The 13,805-nt window shown below is 55.3% G+C and overlaps 1 protein-coding gene across 1 annotated transcript; it reads left to right on the forward strand.

Moving 5' to 3' along the window:
* The first annotated feature begins 3,579 nt into the window (after positions 1 to 3,579).
* VSIG10L2 (V-set and immunoglobulin domain containing 10 like 2) lies at positions 3,580 to 13,805 on the forward strand. The gene is made up of 12 exons (XM_026449877.1): positions 3,580 to 3,661; positions 5,203 to 5,553; positions 5,826 to 6,101; positions 7,528 to 7,803; positions 8,400 to 8,648; positions 9,309 to 9,569; positions 10,901 to 11,191; positions 11,591 to 11,887; positions 12,556 to 12,678; positions 12,981 to 13,005; positions 13,114 to 13,166; positions 13,317 to 13,805. The coding sequence occupies exons 1-12, from the start codon at positions 3,580 to 3,582 to the stop codon at positions 13,412 to 13,414; spliced, it is 2,382 nt and encodes a 793-aa protein (XP_026305662.1). The 3' UTR covers positions 13,415 to 13,805.

The following is a 13,805-nucleotide window of genomic DNA, read 5'->3' on the forward strand; positions in this document are numbered from 1 at the left end:
CTCTTGTCAGAAAGGAAGGGACTTAGCAGTTCCACAGGCCCCTGGCCAGACTGAGTGAGCCACAGTCTCAGAGTGGACGGGAACAAACCAGAGAATGTCCAAAGACGGGGAGCAACCTGGGGCACAGAAAATCAAGTCACGGGAAGAAAATGGAGAATTTGAGCCCACTCATAAAATATGAATAGCAATGCTTTCTCATGGGGTTGTGGGGAACCCCTAACACATGCCTGGTGTATGTAAGTGTACAACAAATGGTAACTAGTATTATTTATTTAGGTGGAGAAGAGAAGAGCTGCACACGCAGTTTCAAATAGTGAATGACTTTCATCTGAAAGTGGGATTGGAGTAATTTTACAAAACTTCCATGAAAGAATTCCCCAAGGATAGAAGTGTCAGAGAAGCAGATTTGCGTTCAACTTAAAGAGGAGGGCAAGAGCTAACATTGATTCAATGTATCTATGTGCCATGCTGGGTGCTTGTGAGGGGCTTCATACTGGTGGTTGTATGTCATTTGTCCAATAACTTCAACAGGGACTTATTATTCTTATCTTCATTTCACAGGTGATGGCCACAAGATCAAGACAGAGCGGGCTGCTCAACCAAGGTCATGCAGCGCCCACCTGACGTTCCCCCAGGAGGAGCTGCAGGGCCTTCTCTCTAGGAGGTGGCAGAGGGGCTTCCTGTGTGCAAAGGAAGGTCCCACCATCCCTTTTGGAACCTCAGCCTGGTCCTGCAAAGTTTCACCTCAAACTACTGGAGTCTAGGTCCCGAGTCCCTCCGTATAACTCCCTCGTTTCTGAGTTCAGCTGCGAGGCCACTCCAGGGACTCCAGGTTGCTCCTTAGTCCACACAGTTGCCTGTCCTTCCCTCCAGGCTGTTGTGAGCCCTGGGGACCCAGGCAGGCTGGGGATGGAGGTCATGCAGTGCGGGTGGAGAGCACAGGCCCTGAGTAGCAGGGGACGATGAGAAGCAGGCACCAGAACCTGGGAATCCACAGCTTTACCTGCCCCAGGGCCCAGCTGCTGAGCTTGCACAGTGCAGACCGCAGCACCAGGTGACATCAGCGTGGCTGAAGCTCCTTTGGAAGTGAGGAAGGAGGGAAAGAGAGGATCTCTTGTCAGGCCTCCAACCCTGCCACCAGAGGATGGAAAAATCTGACCCCATCCCTGCGCCTTAAACTTAGACGCTCAAGAAACATTTATTCAATTCATTGTTTACGTTCTTTGGTTAAGGGGTATAAGTAAGTTTAACAGGCAGGAGCTATACATGCATAATCCCATGCGTTCCTCTCAGGAAAACCATTAAATAAAGGAAGAAATTGAAGCTCAGAGAAGTTCTGTAAGATCCCGAGGTCACACAGTAGTAAAGAGATCAAGGTGTGTTCTCACTACTGAGCTTTCTTGTCTCTCAAAACAAGGAACCAGCTCACCTTGTCTCTCCCAGCTCCTCAGCTCCCGAGGCAGCAGGGACAAGAACCCTGGGCCTGTTTTCCCATTCCAGACACATCTCTTCTCTTCCAGACAGGGGCTGTGGCTCTGCCGTGGGCTTCCTGTTCTGGCAGAGCCAGGGCACAGGATGGGGGGTAGGCTTCACCTCTGTGACGGTCTATTTTGTGTGTCAACTTGGCTAGGTCATGGGGTACCCAGACATTTCAAACATCACTCTGGGTGTTTCGGGAGGGTGTTCTGGGGTGAGATGAACATTTGAATTGATAGAATCAGTAAAGAACATTGCCCTTCCCAATGTGGGTGGGCCTCACCCAATCAGGTGAGGGCCCGAATAGAACAAGAAGGCTGAGTCAGATGGAACTCCGCCTGCCTGACTGCCTGAACCGGAACCGCAGTCTTTTTCCTGCCTTTGCGCTCAAACTGAAACCTCAGCTCTCCCGGGATCTCAGGCCTGTGGATAACGGATCTTGGGATTTGTCAGCCTCCATAATCACATGACCCAATTCCCTATGATAAATCCCTTTCTGTATCGAATACAGGCTCTTTGGTTCTTTTTCTCTGGAGACCCCTGACTAATATACCCTCCCTCCCTGGTTCTCCCTTCGAGGGTCCCCTTCCTAAGGGGAAAGAGCAGGCTGAGGAGCCCCACCTGAGTTCCGTGTTCCTGATGCCCCAGCTGAGAAAAGGCTGGGGGGCTGATAACGCAGGCAGCGTAGACTAACTCCGCATCAGCACAAGCTCTTGCTGCCGCCAGAGGATCCTTGAAAGCTCCCCTGATTCACACGGCTGGAACTCTCCTGTTCTCTCCAGAGACGGGGCCAGCCACCCTGAGCTGGACAGTGCTGCCGGATCCCCACACTGTATTCCATAGGAACCTCCAAGGGACTTCTGAGGAGATTCCCAGTTTGGGGAGTGGGGGAATTAAAATGAGTGGCCCATATGGACTGGTCACCGGGGGCAGTCAAACCTGACTCTCAGGGACCGCCTGCCATTCTGCCCCATAGCTGAGTTAGGAGGGAGCGGGGACTCGAGACCCTGAGGAAGGCATGGAAGGGCCGAGTGACGGTGGGATAGGGGTCTGTCCATGCAGCCTCCGTCCATGCAGCCACGGTCCCAGGCAAGTGAGCAGCCAGAGTGCCACAGTGACATCTCTGGGCCCTGGAGGAGTCACCTGGAATTCAAGTCTGACAGCTCCTGTCTTGGCTGAGCCTTGGAGAACTTGAAACCAGACATCAGATCCCCCTTCTCGCTGGGGTTCAGGAATCTCATCCTCCGTCTAACCCTGCCACCAGAGGATGGAAAAATCTGACCCCTTCTCGGGCTGTCATTCCGAGACAGCTAGACAACAGGATATGCTCGGAGAGCTGGAGAGAGGGAGAATTCAGAGAGTCTTGGACAGCAGGAATGCTGGGCTCCAGTCCAGCTCCGGGGTCCAGACTTGATATTTCAAATCTAGCCAGGAGCATGAATGGTGCACCTGCTGCATGCTGTTCACCCATGTGTGTGCATGAGCGCATGCGTGGACAGGCATGAATGATATCAAACACATCTGGGTGCATGAATTATATCAAAGATTTGTAAAGTACATAAAAAATAAATGTACAGCTTGAAGAACTGTAACCATTACTCAACTCAAGGAATAGCACATTTCAGCACCCAAAGGCCCCCCGTGTGCTAATTTAAGTCTTGTCGTTTGATATTCATAATATCCTCTTTACAACAAAGAAGGTCTTATTATCCCAGTCCCTGCGTTCGGGAGTCCTGCGTTGGGCAGGGGATTGGACCAGAAGAGTTTGGGGATCTTTCTCAACTCCGTTCAGTGACTCTAATTTTACAATATCCTTGGAGTGAAAATGCAGGGAGCTGGTGGTCCTCTCCCCTGGGTCTGCCCCAGCCACGTCCTGCCCTCCCCAACTCTGCATTATGGATGGAGGGAATCATCACGTAAATAATTCACGAGTCATCAAGGCACTGAGGGTAACAGGAGAGCAGGGGTGGAGGCATGGGCAGGGCTGAAGTTGGCAACCTGAGCCAGACCACCATCCTCCCAGGGCTGGGCTCTGCTCTGGGTAGAAGGGGCCCACGAGTCAGGCAGGAGCCTCAGGTGGGTGGCCACCAGGGAGATGGGGCCATGGTGGGTCAGAGGGCCCAGCACGACCCGGTCAGCCTCCTGCTGCTGATACGCCTCTGCCTTCTGCACCTGAGGGCCTCAGGTGAGTGACACTCAGATCCCACTCCCATCCCACTATTCCTGCCTCTTTCTGAGGGATCCTCCTTTTGCACTTGTGTAGCCATTGCATGAAGTCCATTCAGTCATTCATCGGCAAGACATTTAACTAGCGTTCACTGAGTGACTACTATGTGCCATGTAGGTGATAGCACTCTGCTTTACCTTGAGAAGCTGGAGTCATCCTGAGAGCCACTGTGAGGTGGTAAGCTTAGGAGTGGCATGGTCAGATCTAGGTTTCAGAAAGTTCCTGGTTTTTGAGGGGCATTAGGGCAATCGGGGGATCATGGCCGTAATCCAGGTGAGAGATGCTGGCATCTCAGGCCAAAGCAACGTCCATGGGGTTGGAAGAAATTGGTTTCTGGGTTATATATTTTTATTCTTTTTTTTTTTTTTGAGACGGAGTCTTGCTCTCTCACCTAGGCTGGAGTGCAGTGGTGTGATCTCGGCTCACTGCAACCTCTGCCTCCTGGGTTCAAGCGATTCTCCAGCCTCAGCCTCCCAAGTATCTGGGATTACAGGTGTGTGCCACCGTGCCCAGCTAATTTTTGTATTTTTAGTAGAGCCAGGGTTTTGCTTTGTTGGCCAGGCTGGTCTCAAACGACTGACTTCAGGTGATCCGCCCACCTCAGCCTCCCAGAGTGCTGGGATTACAGGTGTGAGCCACTGAGCCCGGCCCCAGGCACTTATTTTCATGCAAATTTGCTGAGGCCCTCAGCACTTTATGGCCTGAGGCCCACCCTGGCCGCATGTGAGGGGACAGCTGGGAACATGGTACTTGGGCTTAGGCTGCGGTTGAGGGCTGGGCCCTGAGCCAAGAATACCTGTTGAGTGACTTACTCCACAGGAACTACTTAATGGCTGGTCCCTGACGGACTGGGAGCTCCATGAGAGCAGGGATGGGGGTTCATTTGTCCTTGTGACCCCAGCACTGTATGCTTAGCTGAACGAACGCTGGATGGGCTGATGCGGGCAGTGTCCTCTTCCCCTTGCTGCAATGCGACTGGAATAGGGTGGGATGAGCCCAGGGATCCTCCTGGAATCCTTACGCAGGGAGCTCCAGACCCCAAGCTGCCAGCGGCCATGCAGATCTCCTTATCTCCAGGGTCACCATCGTCACAGGACTGATCATCAGCCTCATCTTGGGGTGCTTGTTACAAATATGGATTCCTGGGCCCTAGCCCCTCACCACCGCGGGGGGGTGACCGACCCCAGAGTCTGGGGTGATGCCCACGAATCTGCCTTTTGAATGGTCTAGTGGCTCATGAGGAGTGGGGATCTCTGCTCCAGTCCATTCTCTGACTTCAGTCAACCCCTCCTTCAGCGCCTCCAAACGGGACACCCGGAGGCTCCCGCAGAAACTGTCTCTTGCCCACCAACTCCAGAAAAGCTTTTATGTGGTCTTCCTGACCAAGTGCCTGGGCCACTTGGGACTGCAGAACCAAAAAGAGAGGCTCCAGGCAAGGCAGGGAGTGCAGGAGAGCCCAGAGCAGCCCAGAAGTCCTGCTATGCCCCTTCTCTCCCCAGGCCAGCCCCACCAGACTCCCAAGGCCCCTGCAGAGGAGGTGGTGTCTGTCCAGGGAGTGCGAGGTGGCTCCGTGGAGCTGGCCTGTGGCTCTGGGCCTGCCCCACTGCTGGTCCTCTGGAGCTTCACCCCGCTGGGCTCCCTGGTTCCCCGGCCTGTTGCTGTCACCGATGGAGCCATGTCCAAGGTGGAGGCCATCGCCTCGGCTCTGGGAGTCGTGAGTCTGAGGAACGGCAGCCTGGTGCTGGGGGAACTTCGAGAGGGTGCCCGCGGCCACTTCCTATGCCAGGTTCTGCACGTGACTGGTGGCCAGCTCCACACTGCGTACTCCCACCTCACGCTGGCTGTGCTGGGTGAGGGCCTGGCCCCAGCTGCAGCTGGTCCGCGGGCTGCTTTGGATGTCTCTGCATGTGTGCTGCCCATTCCCTTTGTGTGTGGAGGGGGGGGGTCCAGGTTCTAAAGGGCGCCCCACTCCAGGGACTGAGGAAAGCTGGGGTGATGAGGACGGGATGGTCAGGGTGGGTGGGCAAGTGAGTCCCCAGCCAGCAGGGGTGGGGGCACCAGACACAGCTGGGCATGTCCTGGGTCTGTAATAACACAGCGGGCCTCTCCCCCCTCTGGCCAGTGCCGGTGTCTAAGCCTCAAGTGCGGCTGAGTAACCCGTCCCCTGTGGAGGGAGCCTCCGTGGTGGCCACGTGTGCAGTGCGGGAGGGCACAGAGCCTGTGACCTTTGCCTGGCAGCATCAGGCATCCCAAGGCCTTGGAGAGGCCCTGGTGGGGGTCACTGAGCCACTATTCCGGCTGGACCCTGTCAACCGGACGCACCTAGGCTGGTACATGTGCAGTGCTCGCAACTCCGTGAACAGGCTCAGCAGTGACGGGGCCTTCCTGGACGTCATCTGTGAGTCAGACTGTGGTGGGGGCGCTGTCAGGGCTCACACTCACCTCCCCATCCATACTCGGGTTCCACCTCTCAGAACTCTCCAAATCCCTCCTCTGCGGCAGTGCTCCGCCCTCTAAAAGTCTTCAGCAGGCAAGAGTCACGGGGTGCTGTGCCCCTGGTGTCCAGTGCAGCTCTAGTTCCAGGCTGTTAGCCTTTTTAAGGTCACGGACACCCTTTTCCAGGAAAACGTGCATACATTCATGCTTACAATCTCACTCGCGATTTCACTGGCAGCCTGGAAAGTCTGCGTTTAGGTTGAGCCTGGAGGGCTCTCAGAAACCAGCGGGACCCCGAGGAGACAGGGGGTGGGGCCACAGTGGGAGGAGAGGGCAGCCAGCCTGAACTTAGAAATCAGGAGCCCTGGGGGAAAGATGAAGGCCGGGGTGGCCCAGAGCTCGCTGTCCCACGTGGCAGCCACGCATGTGTATCTTCGGTCACTTGAAATGGAGCCAATCCAAACTGAGCTGTGCTGTATGCATGAAAGGCACACTTGATTTTGAAGATTTATTCCAAAAGAAAGAATGTAAAATACCTCCTCCGTAACTTTTATATTGATTATATATTGAAATAACATTCTGGATATATTTGGTTAAATAGTAAAACACCTATTGGTGGTTTTTGTTTTTTGCTTGATTGGGTTTGGTCATTTTTACTTAAGATTTGGCTACTAGAAAATGTTAAGAAAAAAAAAAAATTCTGTGACTGGCATCCGCCTATTGGACAGTGCTGGTCTTAGACGTTTTAAGGAGCAAGGACAAATGGCATCCTATTTATTGGTCTTCACGGTGGCGGTTTGTGGAAATTGTGAACTGAGGACTGCTGAGGAGGCAGGTGAGCAGGAGAGTTCTTGAGAAAGAGGCAGGAGCAGACTGGAAGCAGGCAGAGAATTCAGAACGCCTTGGGAGTCAGGGAGAGCTTCGAAGATGGTGACCCCGAGCTTGGAACGCAGGAGAGAGGGGAAGGTGGAGTCCAAGGAAGTGAAAGGAGGCAGCTGCTGGGATCGGGCTCAGGGCATCACCCCACTGCGGCACCTTACTTCTGCAGTCTACAGTGGCTGCCTATCTGCTTCCAAGAGCCCCTCAGTCTCAGGCACATGGGGAGCACTGGTCTGCTTCCTCTCTTCTGCCCCACCTTGGCCCAACCCAGGAGTCCCTCGAGGAAGCGCCCACAGCCCAGGGCGCTCACCTCCACACATAAGCCCTGAGCAGCCTGGACTTGCCCATGGTCCCTGGACTCTGAGCTCCAGGAGGGCCTAGCCTCCAGGTGGACACAGGCCGGAGCATACTACATGCCCCCAGGATTGATGCATACATTCAGAGATGAGCATGTGCGTGAATGAAGGAATGAAGTTGGGGAGGTGTAACCGGCCTTCCTTGCTCTCCAGATGGTCCTGACAAGCCTGTGATCACCGTGGAGCCACTGGGACTCGCTGAGGAGGGCTTCTGGGCCAGTGAGAGGGAAGAGGTGACCCTGAGTTGCCTGGCTGCCTCCAACCCGCCTAGTCACTACGTGTGGCTCCGTGACCACACGCAAGTCCACACGGGGCCTACCTACGTCATCGCCAGAGCGGGCCGTGTCCACACGGGTCTGTACACCTGCCTGGCCCACAACAGCTACCTGGACTCCCGCACCCAGACTACTGTCCAGCTCACCATCTACTGTGAGTGTGGGGTCGCGTGATGCCTGGGGACAACTCACGCTGGAGCCTTTGTGGGCCTGTTCTCAGGCAGACCCAGCTGCCCCGTGGAGAGGCGTGCCGAAGTTGCTCTTGTTGGAGGGATGTCTCTGACCAAGTGGAGTTGGAGGGCAGGGAAAGAGGATAAAAAAACTATGGGAAGGGGAAGGGAAGGGGGGAAGCTACCGACACTACATAGCCTCCCGCCACTCAGTGATTATTCCCATGGCCCTGCGGACTGAACTGAGGCACAGAGAAGGGCGATGGCAGTGAGGCAAGGTGTGCTGGCTCCTGGGTGCCCAGGGGCAAAGATGAGAATGGGAGATGGGGCCTTCCATGGGGCCTCTGGGGTTCCTTGGGGACTCTAAACTCCTGTACACTTGGTAACCTCCCGCCCCTCACCTGAGGGCTCAGCCTGTTCCTCACCAGCCCCTCAGAGAGCCTTAGTCTTTCCCCTGACTCACTTCTCCCTACTCCTCTACCCACTGACACCCCTAGCCTCCAACCCCCCGGCCTGGGCCTGGGGCCTGCAGGGCACTGGCAGTGGAGCCTGCGCCAGCCTCACTCACTTCCCCATCCAGATGCCCCTGAGGGACAGCCCTCCTGTGCAGTGCATCCCAGCCCCGGGGCTGTGACTCTGCTCTGCGCCTGGCCTGGAGGGCTTCCGCCTGCCCAGCTGCAGTGGGAAGGGCCCCAGGGACCTGGCCCTACTGCCCCCAGCAACGTCACCTGGAGTCATGCAGCCGCCCAGCTCTCCAGTGGCAGCGTCTTCACCTGCACTGGCCAGCACCCAGCCCTGGCACCGCCTGCCCTCTGCACAGTCACGCTCTGTGAGTGGACACAGGCCACCCCAGGGCTCTGACATTCCAGGCAGAGTGTGGGTAGAGGTCAGGGGAGCGCGGGGGGCCTGGGATCTGGGTGGCGCTCCAGACTGCAGGCTCCAAAACACACCATGTAACAAGCAGGTGGGCGGCACTCAGCTCTCAGTCCCCATCTCCCATCTTTCCCATCCACAGTGTGCTCTGTCCCCCTCACTTCGGGCTTGGAACCCTGACACCTCCCCACTGTCCCTGCCTGCAGGGTCAGCAGCCTCTCATCGCCCCTACACTGCCCTTCTACCGCTCTGACGCATGTTGGGCTTGAAATTTGCCTTCAGCATTCTCTCTGCCAAGTGTGTAGAGAGAAACTCCCAGCCATCAACCAAGACAGAGCTCAGAGGTCATCCTGTCCTCTTTCTGGAAGCCCCAGAGAGCTTGTCTTTCTGTCTATATTCTAGCACACATTAAATCATAATCATTGTTTAATGTCTGTTCCCACCATTTCCCTGGCACATGATCAGCCACCAATAAATGATGAGTGTGTGAATGAGTGAGTGACAAAGTGATGAAGGAAGGAGGGAGTGAAGGAACAAATGAAGGAAGGGGGACAGGGCGGATGTGCCAAGCCCTTCCTCCTTCCACAGGGCCATGCTGAGCCATCATTCTTTCCAGGGGAGCCTCTCGGGAGGCCCACCTGCTGGAGCACAGCCACAATGGGGCACCAGTTCATCATGCTGAGCTGCGAGTGGCCTGGCGGCGAGCCCCCCGCCACGCTGAGCTGGCTTGACGAACAGCAGCAGCCCCTGGGCGGTAGCAGCTCCTCGATGGCCGTTCACCTCCTGCAGGCCCAGGAAGATCTGGCTGGCCGAGAGTTCACCTGCCGGGGCACTCACCTGCTCAGGACCCCTGACCCCCACTGCCACCTCCAGCTGGGTGAGTAGGGGCTAGCGAGTTTGTTCTGGGACTGGGATGGGAGGAGCAACCCTTTGGAACCAGGATAAAGAGATCTTGGGGGGTGGCTGTGCTGGCATGGAAAGCGAGTCAGTGAGGACAGGGAAGCTAGGAGGTAGGTAGGAACTGAGCTCCCAGGGACTCAATTTTTCTTTGATCCATAAAATGAGGGGGTTAGGCTAGGTCAGAGTTGTATAATGAAAATATAATGTGAGCTCTATATGTGATCTAAAATATTCTAGCAGCCACATTTAAAAAGGAGAAGAAACAAGTGAAATACTTTAGTGAACTCAATATATCCAATATGTTATCATTTCAACATGTAATCATAAAAATTATTAACAAGATATTTGACATCTTATCTTTAAAATCTGGTATATATACAATTACTGCACATCTCAATCTGGCCTGGCCACATTTCAAGTTCCCACATTGACGTGGCTGGTCACTACAATATTGGATAGCACTGATCTAGGTGATGCGGACATGTCAATTGCATAGTCTTCATTTACATGGATTTGCCTAAGAGAGATGCCTGATTATACTGTTGATTTGCATTAATGTTTCCAAAGTCAGCTCTTTACCTCTCTTACTCTGGTTTTGGTCTGGTTCCTCCTTGTCTTCATCTGGCTCTGCCAGTCTATTTACTGCAACCAGGAAAAAAGAATTACATATCAAAGTAAAAAAAAAAAAAAGTGAGAAAAGCAAACAGAGAAGCTGTCACACGCAACAGTTCTCACAGAATGGTTTACCTCTTGGTCTCCAAAGGCTTGGTAACCAGCGTGTTCTCAGGGCTCTAAGGAGGCCTCAGCCCCAAATATTTCCTTCCCTATTACTCAGTCTCAGGACCGGAAATTCCATTGTAGGAGATTCATTGACACCTGAGAGTCTGGGTCTTTAATAAGTCAGTCCATAAAATCTGAGCGCCTGCTATGGGCCCAGCGCTACGCCTGGAGCCAGCCAGGAGGTGGGGGCCGCTAGTGGGAGGGAGGACAGGTGCTGGAAGGGGCTGTTCATGCAGAGACGAGTAAGGCAGGGCCCCTGCCTGCAGGAGCTGAGGCTAGGGTGGGGCAGGGAAGGAGCAGAGAGGAACACTGCTGATTTTATCCTATATCAGCAAGCCCTGGAGCACACTGCGACAGGAACTTGGCATAGAATGGGAACGTGAAAAGAAAGCAGACTGGCCCCAGACAAGCCTCCTTATCAACTCTGCAGCACTCCCGCTCCATCTCGTCTCCATCCCTTCCAATGCTGGCCAGCACCTTGTCCCCAGGCCCTCCCACTAGCCGGCCTCATCCTCTCTGTCCCCGCAGAAGCCCCACAGCTGGACGTGGCTGAGCCCCGCGTGTCAGTGTTGGAGGGGGGAGAGGCCTGGCTGGAGTGCTCTCTCCGCGGGGGCACACCACCTGCCCAGCTCCACTGGCTGGGGCCTCAACAACAGCAGGTGGACCATGGCACTTCAGGATTCATGCTGCACCCTGAGGGTGCCCAGCTGCGCCTGGGCATCTACGATGCTGACCCGGCACACCACAGGGGCACCTACCAATGCGTGGCCCGCAACGCCGTGGGTAACAGCAGTCGGAGCGTGCTGCTGGAGGTCCTGAGTGAGTGAGGGGTCGAGTGTGTGTGTGTGGTGAGGTGGGGGCCGGGAGACCAACAGCCACAGAGTGCTTTCAGTGGAAAGGCACAAGGATTCCCCGCTCCAAAACGTGAGCGCTTGAGCTTCCTTGGGCACAGGCAGGACTCAAGAGCTAGATGGGCAACATGTGCGTGAATCTGGTACTCTCATGGCAGACAGAACGCCCTGCAGGCAGCATCGCCTCCCGTTCACTTCATACATGAAAAAACTGGTGGGACAAGACAGGGCTTCTCAGGTCCACAGACCCCAACCCAGTGCCTTTTCCACACAGCCAAGCTGCCTCTCGACAGGAGCAAATCTGGGGGCACAAGCTCACGTGGTTGCAGGTATACATGTGCCTCTTTGTGTCCCCACCCTCACCCAGGATATCCAGCTCCTCCCAACGTCACCATCAGCCGCCTGACCTACGGGAGGCACCGGAGAGAGGTGCAGCTTCAATGGGCCATCGCAGGCCCCGGGAACCTGACGGGCTTCCTGGTGCAGCGGAAGGCCAGTGCCCTGGGTCCAGGAGCTGGGGCGTGGGAGACGGCAGCTAGTGACATCGAGCCAGAGAGCCGAGGCCGGCGGCTGGGAGGCTTGGACCCCGGGGTCCTTTATGCCTTCCGCATCCTGGCTCTGAATCACCACACTGCAGGACATCCCTCTGAGGTGAAGATACCAGGTGCCAGCTAATGCCAGGGAGGGACCCTTTTCTCCAAAGCACTGGCCCCTGGTTCATCTTCCTCTTCACAGAGCACCCCCTCCTCTGTTCATCTGCTCCCTTCCTACTGAATTCTCCCGTCCCCAGCCCGTCCTCTTCTCCACTCTCCCCTCAGATAATCTCCACGGCTCTTTCCCATCTCTCCCTGTGGGGCTCGGGGCGCTCCAGGCTGAGGGTTAGGCACCCTAATTCATGTGATCAGAATAGAGAGGAAGGAAAAGGTGCTGGTGACTAAGAACAGGAGCCCACTCTGTGCCTCAGTCTCCCCTCCAGGGCTACAGGCAGGCTCTCGGCTTCCTGCTGCCCCCTCTCCATCCTGGGAATTCCTTATTTTATGGCATACTCCCCTTCAGCCCCAAGCCGCCAAGAGAACCTGACTTTTGCTTTCTGCACCAGAAACGGGATTTGGCAGGAGAGTCAAACCCCACAGCACTAGGCAGACAGAGATTCCCGCGTTCCTTGGGAGAGACCTTATCTCCGGGTTCTCTGGGTCAGCTGCATGTCAGCTGCAGGGGGAACTGGATGAGCAGGGCACCGCTTCTCCAGAACCCTAGTGGTTCCCTACAAGCCACTGTGGCCCAAGTTCTGCAGTGGCTCGAAACCATGTAACCTGTGCTCTGCCCTCCTAGCGGACCCCCCCTTCAGTGCCTACCCAGCGGTGTTGGGTGCAGCAGGCGCAGGAATGGTGGTGGCAACGGTGGCCTCTCTACTGGTGTTCCAGTATGCTGCCCGGCACCCAGAGACTTTCCCCTGTGAGTGGGAATGGGAAGGGAAGGGCTGCTTGACCCCACAGGGTGGCCAGACCCTGAGCTATCCAAAAGAGAGCTGCAGCACTCCCGGGGGAGAAGAGTCTAGGCTCTTCCTTAATTCTGACCCTCTCCCCAGTGCTAGATGTTGCCATTCAGGGCTCAAACCCCCAACCCAGGCACCTGGGGCCATCCCCTTCTGGGTTCCTGAGGCCCTAGTACAGAGCCCATTGGGAAAGAGAGGGCCGTTCTCCTGGGATCTCTGCTGGGCTGGCCAAGTAATGTTCCTTTTCTTTTCCTTCCTACAGGCCTTGGTCAATTGCTTGTTCCCATGTGAGTGTGGAACCCCAGTCATCCTGGGGGCCAGGGCTTTCCTCCAGCTGGAAAGGAAAGCGAGGGAAGTGAGTTGCCACTAACTTTACTCTCCCACTTCACTCTCAGGGAGCAAAGGCACCCACAGAGGGGCCCCAGAGAAGATGCCGAGGTGCAGGCAGGTAAGCACGACTATATCCAGAAAAAGACGACTCGTGTGCAAGGAGACCAGTGCTGGGTGCTGAGGGTGACGCTTGGTCTCTCTTGAGCTCTGGGAACGTCTGGACACTCCCAAGGCATCTCTGTTCTTTGCCCACATACGCCTTTCCTAGGCCTTGAAACACCAACCACCACCCCAGGTTCGGATCCTGCACAAGAAACCACGGATGCTCCAGTGAATGTCACCATCACAGTGACTGCAACACCATGAGGTCCAAAGAGGAAGATGCAAAAAGGCTTAGGGAAGGCAGGTGGGATTTGGGAAGAGCGCTTCTGTCAGACTTTGGTCGTAAAACCAACGTAGCTAAGACACCAACTACCACTTTCACTTAACACCCAGTCTTTCCAACTGGTGCGAGGCCCTAAGTGACCTGGTTACAAGAGAAGCCCTGGCCCAGCTTGTGGAAGACAGAGGTGGCAGGACGAGGAGGAGGACCCACAATTGGGAGAGAAGGATCACTGGGTGTCTGAGGGCAAGTGACAGCCATGGTACTGGGAACCGTCTGTGGTGCTACAAACGTATGAGCAAGCTAGCTGCTTCCAGAAAAAAGTCGGGATGGAGCAATTCCTAAATAAATCAGAGCTGATGTTCATGCCAACGG

The sequence above is a fragment of the Piliocolobus tephrosceles genome, chromosome 13 (genome assembly GCF_002776525.5).
Source record: "Piliocolobus tephrosceles isolate RC106 chromosome 13, ASM277652v3, whole genome shotgun sequence".
NCBI classification, from domain to species: Eukaryota; Metazoa; Chordata; class Mammalia; order Primates; family Cercopithecidae; genus Piliocolobus; species Piliocolobus tephrosceles.